The 18,315-nt window shown below is 47.0% G+C and overlaps 1 protein-coding gene across 1 annotated transcript in view; it reads right to left on the bottom strand.

The window, feature by feature from the left end:
* Positions 1 to 208: 208 nt before the first annotated feature.
* LOC147999061 (uncharacterized) overlaps positions 209 to 18,315 on the bottom strand; it is a 59,118-nt gene continuing 41,011 nt past the window's right edge. The window contains exons 4-8 of the mRNA XM_087595987.1: positions 2,829 to 2,988; positions 2,220 to 2,363; positions 1,419 to 1,588; positions 603 to 708; positions 209 to 479 (exon numbers count right to left, since the gene is read on the bottom strand). Of these exons, the coding sequence (XP_087452113.1) occupies positions 644 to 708; positions 1,419 to 1,588; positions 2,220 to 2,363; positions 2,829 to 2,935 (486 nt within the window). The 5' untranslated portion in view covers positions 2,936 to 2,988 and the 3' untranslated portion in view covers positions 209 to 479; positions 603 to 643. The remainder of the gene's footprint in view (positions 480 to 602; positions 709 to 1,418; positions 1,589 to 2,219; positions 2,364 to 2,828; positions 2,989 to 18,315) is intronic.

Genomic DNA, 18,315 nt, shown 5'->3' with positions numbered 1-18,315 from the left:
GATTACATCATAAAGTGTGTGTCCGAGGAACAGCCACATTCTCCACACAAAAGACACTGTCACACTGAGTACCCCTTGGTGACTTTGAATTCACTTATTAGCCCAGGATCCATGGAACATGCAGAGATCCATCTGTAGCTGTCAGTTCTAAGTCCACAGGAGGTGACAGAACACTTGAGTAAGAATGATGGTCTTAAGAGTCAAGAGATAGAATTCAATTTTTATTTATAACAAATACATTTTTACAACAAAACAGGATTAAAATGAATAAAAATATTTAAAAATATTTGAAAGTAAAAATAGTAACAAGAACATATAAATATGAAACAACAAAAAGAAAACTTCAATTAAAATCACAACACAAATATTTCTAAAAGCATATTCTTAACGAACATTTAGAAGCACAGACGTATTGCTGTTTCTCCTCTAGCACACATAATGAAAGGCGGTCCCCCAAGTTGTCTCTCAAGTGCTGTTTTCTGAAGAAGAAAGTGAGTAAGACCTCAATCAGTCAGGCTGGCTTAGTGGTATATAAATTTAGGGTCTCTAAGAAATGACAAATTAACTCAGAGGATGAATACTCATACAAAAAATGTTGTTACCATTCAGGATGTTGGTCATCAGGGACTCCTGAGAAAGCAACTTATTCTTCAGGAAGCTCTCTTACTGCTGTGTGTCCAATTCCAGCTCTCTTGCACTTTCTGAGACCTGGGAGAGGAAGGCAGTTTTTCAGATACTGATTTGGTGGGGAAATGCAAGCCAGCTGTCAGAATGCTGCCTTCTACCACCTCAGTTCTATTGGATAGTCGACATGGACATTTTAAGTGATATCATTGTTGCTAACTCTGTGGGCAGGGCAAAATCTCCAGAGAGCCTCACAGTAATGTGGGCTGCCAATATGGGACCCAGACTTATACCAGTGCAAACCCAGAACAGGGCAATGGCAAGACACCTCATCAGGTTGCAGGAAGAAAGGAGACGTCCATATGTCACCAAGGTTAAAGCCAATGACAAGTACTAATTTGACATTTGCACTTGGTTCTTATCCCAAAGGTGCTTCCTACACAAGAGGTCACATGACCACAGAGTGTCATTTGTCAAAGAACCAAGAAATTGTTCAAAACTCTACATAGGATCCAATCTATCACATGGATATGCAATAATGTGATATGTTATTGATCTGTCACCATTTCTATAATGCAGCTTCAAAAAGAGCAGCAAAATATGCTTGCACAATAATTCAGTTTCTGAAAAGTGGTTACATTCCCAGAATACTTGTGCATAGGCAGAGCAGTGAACAATTCCATTACATGAGGTGGTTGGCTGGTTGTGAGTGTAAATTAGAAAGGTGGTAAGAGAAGCAAAGATGTATCAAATTGGCAAATTTTATCAGATATTGTTAAGCTAACAGTCCCTACCTGATAATGCTGGTTCTGGCAATTGATCTTTATCTTTATCTTTCTTGTTGAAGTCAACCAAATATTTCTGGTTCAGTGCACAATCAAGATGTACCCCCTTGCTCCCCTGCTTCGGTGGGACCAACTTCTTCCTACATGTGTTCTCCATCAGGAGCTGGCTGAGCAGGTTTCTGGAAATACATCTGCATAGTAAGATCATGCTGGCCCTTTCTCCCATTCCTACTCCCAAGTCCCACTAACTCTACCAGGTCCCACATACCCATGAAGACTTAATAAAATGCATCTTGATACATATAAGGCTGCTGCACAAACCATAAAGAGTTAATTCGGGGAAGAATAAATTGTTTGCTTGGCTTGACACCAATTAGTGTCCACACCTCTGAGAAAGAACATGGATCTACAACTATCCATGAAAGACCAATGCATGGGGGCAACATCAATTAGTACTGGGCCAACACCCTCAAAAGCGGTCAGTAGAACCAAGAGAAGGTCATGCTAACCATGTGGTCCACGCACTGAGTTTTGTAAAACCTGGTGTGACACCATAGGTCCAGGTCAGCCTAATAACCTTCTGCTGACTTCAATCAGTACTGTTATCTCTAGAGCCTTCTGAAGATGCCTAGACAATCCTGGGATGAGGAACAGTCCTTTATGGAACTGAAAACTGAGTCCTAATGACCCTGGAACACTGATGGGTAAATAGCACAAGAGATAGAACCAGAGCTGAAGACCGTCCAATCCAGAAAAAGAAAGTCAGAAATGGCCATTCCACAAGTGATAGCCTTTCTGACCAGGACTTACCTAGAGAAGGTAATCTCCTTCTTCAGCTTATGGTTGTTCTCATGGACCTCAGTGTTCTCCATCTCTAAGTTGTGCAGAATTGACATGACCGCCTCCTCCATTCTCTCCAGGTCTTCATAATATGGATTTGGCCTGAAGTGTGGCCTGGCCCGAAATGATAGAATACAATGAACATCGGCATTTAGGAATACACGAACTCAGGGTGGGTCCTATATTACCCCAGGCTGCTGCCTGGATCTTCCAGCACTCAGTCCCCTGCCTAGCAAGTACAGAGACTCACCATAAACTCACTGCAATTACAATCTTTCAAAGCCACCAGCTGTCAAGGGCTTTGCAAATGCACACTGGGCACTCACTCTCCCTGACTTTATCCCTGAATTCTTCATTCAGACCACAAGTTCTGCTTTTAAATAAATGGAAGCAGATGAGTCCATTTTCAATCTCACTTCTCAGGAAGGGTCAGGTTCTGAATCTCCACTATACGGGAGGTGAGGTTTAGCACAGGGTGGTTAGGGAGGCACAGCTTTCTAGAACCCAAAACCTTAATAGGATAAGAAGGTGACCTTGCAGACCCAGGAATGAAACAAGAGCATTTGGAGCAATTCATACCTGTTCTTCATGGATCTCTCTGTCAGAAACCTCAGGCGATCTCTCAGGTCATTTCTCTCCTCGGTAATGAGCTGCAGCTCTTTAATCAGCCTCTCCTTTTCCTTCATGGCCTGATTCTTGCTTAGGTCAGTGCCAGGGGATGATGTTTCTCTCCCAGCGTCTGTAGGTAGAAGAACACAAGTGAACCTGCATGGGGAGAATGCATAGAGTGTTCGTAGACCTCAGTGAGGCCTAAACAGGAAAACAAGCCAGGAACCCAGTGTCACTGCTAGGCGATTGGTCTATGCTTAAGAGACCTCCTCAGGGGATCTCAGTTCTCCCACTACTCTATAGAGACCAAGAGACGTAAGCAGCCAGGTGTTCCCTATGCCGGACATCACGTGCTTACATGTACCATGGAGATGGCTTCTCCAGGATTATTATCAGCTGAACAGGGTACAGGTTGGTTTCAGGACCCTCACTCCTGTGGCTTCAGAACTCAGATGATAAATTCACCATCCACAAAACTTGAGTGATTGGAGACACTCAGATGTCCTACCCTGATACTCTAAGCCAACAACTTTGGATTTAAAACGCATTTCCAGGGAGGATATGTTCAACAGACTTATCAGTGTCCCTATGTGAAATACCAAATGCCCCAGAACTGTGAATAGGTTACAGGCTGAATCTTGGTCTACACGTTCAAAATAGTTTTGGTATTGTAGAAAAATTTTTGTAACATATGACCTCTAATATATAAAGCAAACGATGACCCTCACAGTTAGAAGAAATCAGAGAAGGTCTAAGAACATAAGGTTATTGCCTGGAGCACAATCTCTCCCTGTTACTACTGTCAGATACCCACTGTATTTAAAGAAGCAATGATAGTGAAATACATTGCTGCCCTGTCTAAACTCAGAAAAGGTGGACCCTCCATGACTACTGATAGTGTTATTATATCAATGTAACAGAACAAATGAACTGAAAAGTAAAGACCAGAAGTTCACAGTATAATAGCATTGGCCTTACCATATCCTCCCATTGGGGATGGGGAAACTAAAGTTCTGAAATCCTTGACTGTAAGGAATTGTGATATTCATGGAAATTCAATTCCTTTTCAGATGCTCCAGTTGTTGTGGCCCATTGCTAGAAAGGTCAGCGTAAGCCTGCAGCCCCCCTGACAGGAAGCTCAAAATACACTGCCCAGAACTTACTCCACATTCCCCAGAAGTGCTGTCTTTCTCCATCATTACTTTGAGACAAAAGGCCAGAGTCCTTCACTCTGGTCTCTCCAGAATCGACATTCCCCCTCCCAAAACGCTTGCGAAGACGGGAAAACATGTCTTAGCTTGTAACCGCCAGACTCAGACTGAGAGATACTAGGGCACTGGTTGTCACTACAACACTGGTGACATCACAGAGGATGCCAGAACTCTCTAGGAGACAATAGAATGTCCAAGAAGGGACAGCAGATGTCTGGGGAGCAGACTTTGCCTCCCTGCTAATGTTCTCCCTGTACTGAGCATAAGCAGAGGTGCCCTTTCCAGGAGACTTTCCTGGGGCAGAGCCACTGAGCATCTCCTGCTTCCAAAGCCAAATTTTCCTCAAGGCTTGATTATAAAAAACCTTAGTAATTCCTATGCATCTAAATGAATGTTTCCTGTCAAATCTTGCCCAAAAAATGTCTCACTAACTCAAATTGTCCACATTCACCAATGTTAGCCATTAAAACGTCCTGAGATTTCACACCAGCTTGAATATGAGGTCAAAAGTTCTCTTGTCTCATTATGTACAGGTGCTTTATATCACATCAAGAAATAGTCTGCATGGTAGGTTACAAAATGCGTGTGTATTAGGGGAACACTCATGAAGTCATGTGCTTAGCAATCGACAATTGCCAGAAAATTCCTTAGGAGAAAGAGTTGAAGTCTTTATGGTGCTAGGAAAAGTGTGGAGACCAGTTGGCAGAGGAAAATGGAATATTGGAGACTCCAGTGAAGGGAACCTCATGCTGCTTGTGGGGTTCTGCTCTTTGCACCAATGTCGCCAAAGGAGCACTGCTCACAGGCCTGAGTAAGATATACCATGAGCTTTTATCAGAAAAATAAAATACACAGGAGATATAGAGGGTGGCACAGAAACGTCTAAAATGAGGCTATAAACATCATTAAGTGGATAGAGCAAGGTCCCAGCACCTGTACACTGGGAAATGGCCACCACACCAAACACAAAAGCATCTATCATAGTAAAAAATGAATACTTTATAGAATGCACCCACTAACACTGATTGATCACATCCGTAGTTCAAATTTTGGGGACAAATTCATGGCCTTAACTATCTTTGTCTCAACTTTTATAGCAAAAAATAAGAAAGAACGAGAAAAGAAAAAGTTAAAACTAAAAGCTCAAGCTTCTCATATGAGGATTGCAGGAAGTGTTATATGGGAGTCAGTTCCGATTAGGCCATTTTAGATAGAGCAATGCATAGTGACCCTTAATGTGATGGGCCCTATATAAAGCTTTTTGCAATATTGGAATTTTAACAAACCTCAACCAGAACGTTCGGAAGAGGCACCATGTGATCACTATGTCCTTACTCTGTATCAGGTTATTTTTCTGCATCCTTGATTGTCAGGCATATAACAGCAACAATCTGAAATAGCTGGTAGACATGGAAAAACATGGCTAAAACTATAGTTGTGGGTTACACACCTCAACTGTGAAAGGCTAATGCTGTCTGCACTGTCCTTGGAGGCCACTCTTATAAGCCTATTTATTGCAAAGTGAAAGAAGGTTTATCTGAGCTCAAAGTGATCCTGGCCAGCCAGGTAGAGGGCAACATGTGATACTTGAGACCCTGTTTTAAACCAGCACAGAAATCCACACTTCATTCAAAGCATCATCTACGAATTCTCGATTATTTACCATTCTCTCCCTACCAATCGTTCTGTTTGGAATGGTAGAAAACAACTGGAACTGATCTTTCTATTTTAAGGACCTTGATCTGTCTTTTTTTAGGTCCACATTAAGAGTGCATACAAATGGACATCACCATCTGAACATCTTAGTATTATCTACTCTGTATATGTAGCATAATACTGTGCCTATGGAAATCTTAAGCTTCCTTGAGTGTAGTTGCCCCATCAAGAAGTGTGAAGTTCTGAGTTCAAACCCCAGTGATGCTTTAAAGGGACTAGAAGGAAGCCATCAGAGATACTCCACTTCTTTGTCCTTAGATTAAATCAAGTTGACACAATGTGAACCTGGTGGGCTATTTAACCAGCATCTTTCTCCCAACCCCACTTCCACGAGTTCAGTCCATGGCAGAATTCGTTCCCCACCATCCTAGATATTTCTTTGTATATTTCTACAAGAGCCAGGTTTCTTTTTTTTAATAGAATTAGTTGTAGTCAATCAAGTGCTGCCCTATGTGAGAAATGATTAGTATCTATTGCAACTTACCACAGTGTATTTGTGTATACAAGTACATTATTGGAAATCCAGCATTACTGAGGGATTGGAAACCAGTGCTGTGGCCTTGCCTTTCTGTGCCTCTTCCTGGCTCACAGGCAGCAGGGGGCAGACCTTGAGTTCCTCTTCAGGGACAGAGTGATGTTGAATGGGCACTGAGCAGGCAGAGAAACACAGCTGAGGCAGCTCCTTTCAGTTACCAAACACATCATCTCCTTCCCATCTTAAGGGCTACTGCTCAGGTCTTGCCCCCATACCTACCTTAATAGCAGCGAATTTGTTACACAGCAGCCAGCTCTTTCCTATTGTTCTGTAATACGCCTCCACATCATGGATGCCAAGAAAAACACTAACAAAGAACAAAAAACTCTGACGTTGAACTGTGTGGTGCTGGTCACATACCCTGTTATGTTCTGTATGTTATGAGGTTTGTTAATCTTAACAAGTTCCCCAAGTGTATTCTTCACATAGGACCCAATAGATTCAAGGAAAATAGGAACAATTATGTGTAAAATGGCCTGAGTTAGGGCCCATAGACCGAAGCATTTCTAGCACTTGTGCATGAGCCCATGTGGATTTTGCAATGAGCGGGGCCTAGCAATGTCCAGTACCCAGTTCTGAGCTGTTGCTCTGGTTGAACTGTATTGGTGTGTGCATTAATAAACTACACCTATTTAAATGAATTCAGTGTCCTGTGGTTTGAATCCAGACCCCTTGACACCAGGTCTTCCCTTCTGCAGCACTCAGGAAAAAGGCTAAGTTTAGGAAAGGTGACGTCTTGTCATAAGTTATGTGACAAGAGGGATGGTGAATGATCCCTTGAGATAAGAATCAAGGTTTCCTCTGTGGTATTTTGTCTATACTGGCCCTGTGCAACAGGTTCAAGAACCCATTTCTGATTTTCCTTGGGATTCCCATGATGATGCACTCAGACAGGATTGGAAACAACCAAAACGGTGGTCAGACTTGATTTATAAAATGTAGGTAACATTGCAAACTTATGTTGTAGGATATTTGATCATATTGTCATCCCCAATATTGTGTTATTTACTTAGAAAAATACCTTCTGGCTGTGTAGTTCAGTACTAGCACCAATATTTAACCCTAGATCTATTTTTGTTTGTTTGTTTGCTTGTTTTTTGTTTTTGTTTTTGGATGAACAAGTACTTCCCTATTTTGTGGCCCAGCCCTATCTCTTACTTCTTTGCACAGTCATAGAGAGACCTCAAACATATACTCAGACAAAGCCAGGGGAGTGTATAAAAGGGCCTAAGGCAATACCACATAATGACATTGAAAGTGGGCTCTCTTCTTGATCCACGCCTCCAGCTCTCCTGACATCTACATGAATTATAACTCCTAATGCAGTGTAAATGATGTCTGCGCTATTGCTGAAGGAATCATGAGAATAACAACTCTAAACATCCCACCATAGATAGAATTTGTGGAAAGAGGCAACTGGCAGCCAATGAGAGGGCTCTACAGTTAAAGGGGCTTGCTGTCAAGTCTGATGAGCTTGACTCAATCCCCAGGACCCACGTGGTAAAAAGGAGAGAACCAAGGGCCAAGCTGTCCTCTGGCTTCCACTCATGTGCTTACATGTATGTGAGTATATATGTATATGTCTGTATGTACGTGTGGATATGAATGTGTGTATGCATGTATGTGTATACGTGTATATGTATATGTCTGTCTATATGTGTGTATAGGTGTATTTGTATGTGTGTATATGTATTGTATGTGTGTGTATGTGTGTATGTATATGTGTATGTGTGTATGCATGTATGTGTGTATGTGTGTATGTGTGTGTATGTGTGTGTGTATGTGTGTGTGTATGTGTGTATGCATGTAGGTGTGTATATATGTGTGTGTGAGCATGAATGTATATAGTCATGTATATGCATGTGTTTTCATGTACGTGTATTCGTGTATATGTACGAATGTATGTGTATATGTATGTATGGACACACAAACACACACAATGTTAAAACATAAAAAGCTCCTTGGAGTATTCACCGTGCCTGGATAAGTGGTGACCATGTGGGGGAAACACATGTCCATGTAAGCACACCTGTTCACATGCGCTGAGCAATGCCCAGTCTGGTCTTGAGCTCACTTCCTGCCCAACGATGAGTTTCTGCCCACCTGGTCTTCTCAGAGCCAGGCAACGATTGTTCCTGCCATTCCAGTTCTGTTCCAGTTTCTCATGCCACAAACCTTCTAGCTTGAATCTCACCTACTGACGCAGGAACCTAACAGCCTCCAACCCAGTGAAGTAAGTAAACTTCTTCCTGACATCCTCAGGCTTGGTGTCCCCCATGAGTCACAGGGAGGAAGGATGGCATGCACCAAGGAGAAGGGCCATGTGCAAGGAAGACAGGATCATAAGTCAGTCATCACTGACACCAGCAAAGTGTGTGCTTCAGAGCTGGCTCTGCTCACTCTTGTCCCAGTGGCAGGACTTGAGAGTGGTGCATACCTGTCACCCAGCACTCAGAGACGTCTGAGGCATGAGAACCAGGAGTTCATGGCCATCTTAACTAATGGTGAGATCAAAGCCAGCCTGGGCTGCATGAGACTCAGTCTCAAAGCAGGCAAGGAGGAACTTGCTATATTTGAGCAAGGAAGCTGGAATCCTCCTGGGTTCTAAACATTCACTGCAATACAGAAAGATGCTAGGGCTAGTGTGGCAGAAAGTAGGAGACAGAGAAGCCAGGTTAACCCTCCCTAATCTTCTCATGCTGTGTGAGCTATGAGTAGATGGTGCCCTATACACTGTGGACAGGATGGTCTCTCAGACAGTTCAGAAAGCCATGGAGGACTCCAGCAATTCCCCACTTGGGTGTCACTTGAGTCTTATATGTGTGTGTTTACAAGTCAAAATATAAGATCCATAGGTGACTGTGTAAATTCAACATGGCACAGCCATGTGCTGGAATATTATTCAGCCTTACATAGGATTCAGATTCTGACCCTTGAACAGGAATGAGAATGGTAGCCATTCTCCTAAGTCAGACCTCCAGGCAGTGCAAAGACAAACTAACACTGTATGACACCACTGAGGGCTGCAGTGTCACCAATTATATTGAAATGCTCTCAGGGAGAACTTTCCCTCGGGATGGAGACCCTCTAACTCCAAAGACCAGACCGAGACACCACAGGATGCAATCAGCAAGAGGATTTGGTTTATTGTCGGGATACACAGGCACAGGCACCTGCGGGCGCTTCAGTCACTCGGGGGACTGGCGCGCCCCACGGAACCAAGGATGGGCTTTTATAGGATTTTGGGGAGCAGAAGCAAGCATACAGAAGCAGATGCATGGTTACAGGGATATAATTGGTGGATTCTAATATGGCAAGGGTTTAGCCCGGGGGCAAGTTTCCTAGCTACCTTCCTGAAACATAAGGACTGACTCGGCCCCCCAAGGGTTCAGCCTGGGGGCAAGTTTCTTAGCTACCTTCTTGGAACATAACGACTGACTCGGCCCCCCAAGGGTTCAGCCCGGGGGCAAGTTTCTTAGCTACCTTCTTGGAACATAACGGCTGACTCGGCCCCCCCACCAGGGTGTGGGACCTCTCCCGGGGCTTTTCTCATTGTCAGGTGCTCAACTGCAGTCGTCCTGTTGCCAGGCCTTCAACCAAACACATCCTGCTTGGCAGCCGCTGTGTACTCAGTGTTCTAACCTTTCCCTGAACCAGTCATCTTAAGTACAGCCTTGCAAAATGGCGTTACTGCTGCTAAGCTGGGGTCTTTCATTCCCCCATTTTTTTTTGCTAACTTTGAGTGAAATCTTTCACTCGACTTGGTCAAGAAATTTCTGTCTGGTGGGGGCTTATTCCCCCACTGACTCTAGGCCACAAAAGGGCTAGGAGGAGCCAAGTAGGTGTTTTAACTTTAAGGGGTTTGGAGTGCGCTGAACTCTCCATGTCTGGGGTGTAGTGTTGTGATTAGTCAATTCCTCAGACCGGACTGCCTTGACGTGTGGTGTGTGGATCTAAGCCGAGACTCCGTCTACCTTTAGGGTGGTCGGGGTAGTCAGGAGGACGGTGTAGGGTCCTTTTCACCGTGGCTCGAGATTCTTGGTCTGGTGTCTGTGCACCCACACGGTGTCTCCAATCTGGAACGGGTGTGGCACCACCGGATGCTCAAGCTTGTCCTGGTAAGCAGTGGCCAAAGGTCTCCAGACGTCTCTCTGCACAATCTGTAGGGCCTGTAAATGGGCCCTCAGAGAAGGGCTGTCAGCAAAATCAGCAATGTTTGAATCAAAAAAATGGACAAATGGGGGTGGTGTTCCATATATTATTTCAAAAGGAGTTAGACCATGGGGGCCCGGGGTATTCCGGGCCCGATATAGAACTAGGGGAAGGAGGGCCACCCAATCCTTTGAGCCAGTTGCAAGCGTAAGTTTGGATAAAGTCTCCTTAATTGTTCTATTCATGCGTTCTACCTGACCTGAACTCTGGGGTCTATAGGCACAATGTAATTTCCAATCAATCCCCAGCAATTTGGCCACCAACTGACTTACTTGGGAGACGAAAGCGGGCCCGTTGTCCGACCCCAACGCTTGAGGCATGTCATACCTGGGAAAGATTTCCTCGAGGAGCTTCTTGGTGACCATTTTTGTAGTCTTGTGTTTTGTGGGGAAGGCTTCAACACATCCTGAGAAGGTGTCTACAAACACTAGGAGATACTTGTATCCATATATACCTGGTTTAATTTCAGTAAAATCAATTTCCCAATGGATGTCGGGACGGTGTCCCCTAGGACGAACTCCTTGTCCAATCCTGGTCCTTCCCGGGTTAACCTGAGCGCACACTTTGTAACTCTCAGTCACCTTTTGTATCGCTTTGTCCCGATTCAAAAAACACAGATTTATCTCTTCCCGATCTAGTAAGGTTTTCATCTTCTTAAACCCCAAATGGGTTAATTTATGTAAAAAGGAGATCAATTTAAAAGTCCTTTGTAGACCCACTGTTTTAGTTGAGGGTGGTAGATGGCCCCCATTTTTTTCTAGGAGCTCTATGTCCTCATGGGCATAAACCCAACTAGTTTGTCCCACTGGTGGGGGCGTGGGTTGGTCTGGGCTATTTAAGGGCAAGATTTGTTTGTTCATGGCCGCTTCTCGCGCCGTGGCATCGGCCAGCCGGTTTCTTCGTGCCTCTGGGTTGTGCCCTTTCTGGTGTCCTGGACAATGTATAATACTCAGTCTTTTGGGCACGAATAGGGCTTCTAAGAGGGCCAGAATTTTAGCCTTATTTTTAAAATCTTTACCCTCAGATGTGAGCAGCCCCCGCCTCCGGTAGATCTCCCCGTGGATGTGTGCCGTGGCAAAGGCATTAACGGCTGTCTGTATATATATTTAGCCTCTTACCTTTTGTCATCTTGAACGCCTGAGTCAAGGCGATGAGTTCAGCCCGTTGTGCGGAGGTACCAGCAGGCAGGGCTTTCGCCCAAATCACTTTGTCCTCCGTAGTGACCGCAGCTCCAGCCTTTCGCTCTCCCTCTGCCAAGAAGCTGTTGTCATCCGTGTACCATGTGTGGTCAGCATTCTGAAGAGGCTGGTCCGATAGGTCCGGCCTGGTTCCATGTACTTAGGCAGTCATGCTGTTTTGCCTCCTCTGGTAGAGGAAGCAAGGTGGCAGGATTGAGGGCGACTACGGGCCCAAACTGAACCCGTTCTGCATCCAGTAACAAGGCTTGGTGTGAGAATTAGAGAGCCAGCGGTCTGGGGGCTGCTTTACCAAGGCCTCCACTGCGTGGGGTGCTAGGATGGTGAGTGGCTGTCCCAAAGTCAATTTTCCAGCGTCCTTGATCAGGACAGCAATAGCAGCCACCATCTTTAGGCACGGTGGCCAGCCGGAGGCCACAGGGGCCAATTTCTTAGACAGGTAGGCCACAGGGCGTTTTCAGAGTCCCAACCTTTGTGTTAGGACCCCTTTAGCATACCCCTGTTTCTCATCGATGAACAGTTACTGAGCAAATTGTAAGGGTTTGGAACAGTCGGATGAATATCTTCTATCCTCTTGTTGACCTTTCTCAAGTCTTGTACTGGCCTATAATCTCCAGTGCCGGGTTTCTTAACAGGCAGAAGAGGCATATTCCAAGGCGACCGGCAGGGGATTAGGATGCCTTGATCTAGAAGCCTCGTAATGTGAGGCCTTATACCTTGATAAGCTTCATGTGACAGGGGGTATTGTTTTATGGAGACTGGAGTTGTAATTAAGGGGGGCTGTTGGAGCGCCAACCCCATCCCACCAGTCTCTGCCCAAGCCAGTGTCCTGTCCCGGTTCATATAGTCTATATTCATAGAACTTGAAGGGGAGTTCCGTGGGGGCCAGTTATTCGGGCCCCTCCTTTCTCAAAATGAATTTGTGCTTTTAGTTTGGTGAGCAGGTCACGGCCCAGCAGAGGGTACGGGCAGTCCGGAACATGTAAGAAGGAATGGGTCACCTTACCAGTAGCCAGCTGAACCCGGCGGTCCGTAGTCCATCGGTATTGTTTCTCACCAGTAGCTCTTTGTACCCAGGCCGTCCGGTCGCTGAGTTGTCCTGAAGCTTGAGTGAGGACTGAATGCTGGGCTCCTGTGTCTACCAGGAGAGTAACCGGCTGCCCCCCAACTTAAGCGTTACCCTGGGCTCAGGGGGGGGGCTCCTGGCCCTGACCTCCCTAATCTTTATCTAGAGCCAAGAGGGAGGTTCGTGGTCGAGGCTTTCGGGGTCCGCCAGGCTTCTTGGGGCACTCTCTGGCCCAGTGCCCTTTCTCTTTGTAATAGGCACATTGATCTTTATCCAGCTTCAGCCCCTTTCGAGCTCCCCCCTATCTCCCTTCCTTTCTTGGCTCTGAACTACGGCGGCCAAGATTCGACTCAATTCTCTCTCTTATTAAAAATCTTTTCAGCTTCTTTAAGTAAATCCTGTAATGTATAGCCCTGCAAATTTTCTAACCTCTGTAACTTAGTCCTGATATCTGGAGCAGCCTGCCAGATGAAGGACATAGAGACACTCGTCATTTGTCCTGGGTCATCTGGGTCATAGGGAGTGTACATACGGTAGGCCTCCTTAAGTCTCTCTAGAAAGGTGGAGGGAGTTTTCCCCTGCTTCCTGTAATACCTGTTTTACCTGAGCCAAATTAGTAGGGCGTCGTATAGCCCCTCGGAGACCCGCTAGAAACAACTGGCGATAAAGGCATAGGTGTCCCTTACCTTCAGCTGTATTAAAATCCCAGTTTGGTCCTCAGGCAGCTGGGTGGGACGCCCATCATCTCCCAGAACATGCTTTTTGGCCTCTAGGAACACTCTTTGTTTTTTTTTTTTTCTGAGGTTAAGAGGGCCTGTAAGAGCTGTTGGCAGTCATCCCAAGTAGGCTGGTGGGTAAGTAAAACAGATTCTATTAGGTCGGTGAGTGCCACCGGATCTTTGGAGAAAGAAGGGTTGTGTTGTTTCCAATGTAAATGTCAGCTGCTGAAAACGGCCAGTATTGGGTCTGGCCACTGGTTCCCTGTCTAAGTGGGAAAGCCTGGGAGGTTGTATCTGGCATCACCTCGCGCTTATTGCGCAATCTCCCTGCGACAGGGGAGAAACCCTTATCAGACTGTGGCCCGGCAACTGATCTGGCCGGCGGCTCTGCCTCCTCCCTTTCAGCCGGGCCTGTCAGAGAGAAGATCTATGAGAGGGGAGTTTGGGTCTGCCGGGAGGACAGGTTTCTTAAGACGTGGCCGGCAGACTGGGCGGGGCCGAGGGGATAGGCTGGGGGTTGAGGGGAGGCCAATTCGGGTCCACGAAGGGTTCCGCCCGGGGGGGGGGGGGGTTTAAGGCGAGACTCTCTCAAGTGATAATATAAGAAACCTGGTCAGGATGTCCGTGGACGACCCGATCTTTAACCTGTAAAATAATGATCTTATTAAATGTGCCATTCACTGGCCATCCCGCTCCGAAAGTGGGCCACTCGGATGTGCAGAGAGTCTGTCATTTTCTTTTTTTTTTTTTAACCTCGACGGACTGGTTGTGTGCCCGGTCGTGGACGTCTTTCTAATGATCAAGAGTGAGACTTAGGGGCGTTGTTAGGGACTGTCCCATGTTAGTTCTAAGGAAGATTAGAACACAGAGAAAACAAACAACACCAACAGTCAAACAAACAACAGACAGGCGTGCTGCACGGCTTTGGTACCAAACTGAAAGCAAAAAGTCAGATGGAGGTGGCAAAGGTCCGGGGCCCTCTGAAAGCCAAAAATACAGACAGAGTGCCGTTAGTCCGGATCTTTCTCCTCTCCCAGATTGGGCCTCGAAAAGTCGGGCCCCAACACCCTTGGAACGTCTTCCAGGGCTGTGGGGCGAGAAGTCCGAGCTTGTCAGCTCCTTCTTCGTCCCGCCCAAATTCCAAACAGCCTGGCTGAGCGCTCACAGAACAGACCTGGCTGAGCACTCACAGAACAGACCTGGCTGAGCGCTCACAGAACAGACCTGGCTGAGCGCTCACAGAACCTGGCTGAGCGCTCACAGAACAGACAGAATAAGGCAGAACGAGACAAAATCAGACAGACAGACAGACTCAGGCACGCTTACCTCCCAGTGGGTGGTCGGTGGTCCCTGGGTGGAGGATCTCCTTTCCCGGCCAACGCACCAAATGAAAAGCTCTCAGGGAGAACTTTCCCTCGGGATGGAGACCCTCTAACTCCAAAGACCAGACCGAGACACCACAGGATGCAATCAGCAAGAGGATTTGGTTTATTGTCGGGATACACAGGCACAGGCACCTGCGGGCGCTTCAGTCACTCGGGGGACTGGCGCGCCCCACGGAACCAAGGATGGGCTTTTATAGGATTTTGGGGAGCAGAAGCAAGCATACAGAAGCAGATGCATGGTTACAGGGATATAATTGGTGGATTCTAATATGGCAAGGGTTTAGCCCGGGGGCAAGTTTCCTAGCTACCTTCCTGAAACATAAGGACTGACTCGGCCCCCCAAGGGTTCAGCCTGGGGGCAAGTTTCTTAGCTACCTTCTTGGAACATAACGACTGACTCGGCCCCCCAAGGGTTCAGCCCGGGGGCAAGTTTCTTAGCTACCTTCTTGGAACATAACGGCTGACTCGGCCCCCCCACCAGGGTGTGGGACCTCTCCCGGGGCTTTTCTCATTGTCAGGTGCTCAACTGCAGTCGTCCTGTTGCCAGGCCTTCAACCAAACACATCCTGCTTGGCAGCCGCTGTGTACTCAGTGTTCTAACCTTTCCCTGAACCAGTCATCTTAAGTACAGCCTTGCAAAATGGCGTTACTGCTGCTAAGCTGGGGTCTTTCAATATAAAGACAGAAAGCAGGAAGGTTTACAGAGCCCCAGGGGTGACATGGAGTGGGGAGGTTGGAGGGTAGGTGTGTAAGTGGGACTGAGCCTCAGAGGAATCAGACATGGCTGCAGAATATGCATGTGGCTGCCTCCCATACCTGTGGGTGCTGCCTCCTCAGAAAGGCAAATACAGCAAAAGAAAGGAACAGAGGAGACAGGCTCTGACCTCCTGTAGACACACACAAATGACGTGACAGAATGTGCACACTGCTGCCTTGCTGCAGGAGCAGCTGAGCATCCAGAAGGGTTGAAAGAGGCTGGAAGGGCTGAGCATGGCACTGAGTTCAAGGACATAGCTTTAGGTCCTGGGGAACCTATGGTGCCCAGGCCCCATCCCGCTGATACTGAGGGACACAGCTCACATTCAGGGTGATGGCTGGGCTGGGCTGGCGAATAGGTGTCCACTCTCACCTGCTCCAGCTTGAAGGTGTGCTGGGTGAAGTAGGACTGCAACTGCTTGTTGGATTCATTGATGCAAATCTGCTGGAAGCTATTCTGTTCAAAGTCCTCAAATCTGAATATGGCCAAGACACCAATGGGCAAGCACTGGGAGACAAGGTTTGGTTATAGCCGGGGCCTCCTGGAAAGACTAGCCCTCCTGAGAGGAGTTGCAGAAGAGGGGGTGTGTTTTCCTGACCAGTTTGGTACCCAGTGTTTTTTTGCCAAGGGTTCCTTTATTACTTCTTGATGGAACCAGGCCTGCACATATCCAGTAAGCATTGGGGTGGAACCTAGGCTTGGTGCCCACATGCTGGCATCTCTGAGGGTGAAGTCTAGCCTATCACAGTTCCAGACACCGAGTGCAGATGCCTGGGTTCCTATAGAATGGCGGTTCTTACCCTTCCTAACACTGTGACTCTTTATTTCAGTTCCTCATGTTGTGATCCCAACCATAAACTTATTGGAGAGCTACTTCATGAGTGTAACTTTGTTACTGTGAGGAATTGTAATGTAAATGTTGGTGTGCAGGAGCGCTGATGTAGAACCCACAGATAGAGAGCAGCTGCTGTAGAGGATCAGAGTCCTCTGCCAGCCCTGGTGTTTGCAGAGATCCCGTGGGTTCCTAGTCTCCATGGCTTTCCCAAGGACAGGGTTTATTCTTGGCCGTCTCAGGGCCCGGAATCTCACAGAAACAGCCTCTCCCATGTCCTTCCTGTTGAGGAGAGCGTGGTTGGTCCTCAGCACAGACCAGTCAAACAGGGCGCTGTATAGACACTTCGCAAGGGGTCTCCTGCAGTTATGGCCTCTGGACAGAGGGGTTTCTTACCTGGGTGGGGCAACTGTGCCAGGTACAGGCAGTGATGCTCAGAGTCAAGACCTCATTTTGTCTTATTTTCATAGACAAAGTTGCCCAGGCTGGCCTCGAACTTGCCGTGTAGCCAAGGATAATTAAACAACTGATCCTACTGCCTCTACCCCCCATGGCCTGGCATTGCAGATGAGTGTCACCAGAGCTGGCTTGTCACAGCTGCTATACGGCTCTAAGTCAGGGGCCTCATGCGCAGGTGTGTTATGACTGTGCTATCCCCACCCTGCAAACAGGGTTTTCACCTTTCTCCTGCTGAAGTCTGCTTAATCCTACCCTGGACCTAGGACACAGCAGCTGTGGGAGACTCAAAGCCTGGGGCTTCAGCACAGCATGGATACACAGCATGGCATGCAGCCTACACGGCTGTGAAAAAGCCAAGGAAGTGCTTCTCAGCTCACCCCCTGTAGGAGTGTCTAGTCCATCCTTCTCTCCATGGACGCAGACATCTGCTTCCAACTGCCCGACATGTCCCTCTGGTTTTGACTTTCCTGGATGCCATGTCAATGCCACCACACAGAGTGCTGCCTCTACTGGGGACACTCACACAACCTCTCTGGGGGACATCTGAGCCAAGCAGGGATTGGGTGCACTGCAGAGAGGTCAAGTCATGTCGTGAAGTACCTTGTCCCACAAAGGCTCACTGTTCAGGGAGTTGACTGGAAAAGTAAGCTTATGCCCCTGGGCAGGGTCCCCACAGGGAGTGTCCCACACCCTGCTATCAGGTCTATTCCTGGTGCCATGCAAATTCAATTTGCAAGACCCAATGCTCTGGAAATGTCAAGAGCTAACAGAAATGTACCAGGAAGTGCACACCACAGCAAAGGGAGAGGATGGCACAGAGACCTATGCTATGGGTTAAGGGGCACGGAAAGGCCACCTCGAGCACAGGGGTCAGTCACCTCTTTCACAAACAAGGCAAATGGTCAATGCTCTCAGCTCTGGGAGCCTAAAGGGCTCTGTGGCTCCTAAGCCCTGCAGCTGCAGCCAGAAGCAGCACTGAACAGGATGTAAATGCTGAGGATGGCGATGTCAATAAAACTTTATTTACAAAACCAAATTGGTGGTGGTGCTGGTGGTGGTGGTGGTGGTGGTGGTGGTGGTGGTGGTTGCGGACTGGTTCATTTCAAAGCATGCTGGAGTGGCATGGCCACTGAGCATCTGGAAACACAGAAAGGAATGCGACCGGACGCAGGGCTCCCAACACCCTAGATGTCGACCTATGGCACTGGAACAGGGTCCCTGAAGGTAAGTCTGGACAGTCAGATAAGGTAAGTACATTTTATTACAAGGAAATGGGACAAGATAAATCTTCTCTTCATCTTGCTATGCTTAAGCATCTTTAAGAGTGCAGGGAATTCATGTCTATCAGTCTGGTTTAGAAAAGTGTTTA

The sequence above is a fragment of the Rattus norvegicus genome, chromosome 19 (assembly GCF_021556685.1).
Source record: "Rattus norvegicus strain SHRSP/BbbUtx chromosome 19, alternate assembly SHRSP_T2T, whole genome shotgun sequence".
NCBI classification, from domain to species: domain Eukaryota; kingdom Metazoa; phylum Chordata; class Mammalia; order Rodentia; family Muridae; genus Rattus; species Rattus norvegicus.
Note: the sequence above shows the minus strand (reverse complement) of the source record. Positions and strands in the feature narration are given on the sequence as shown.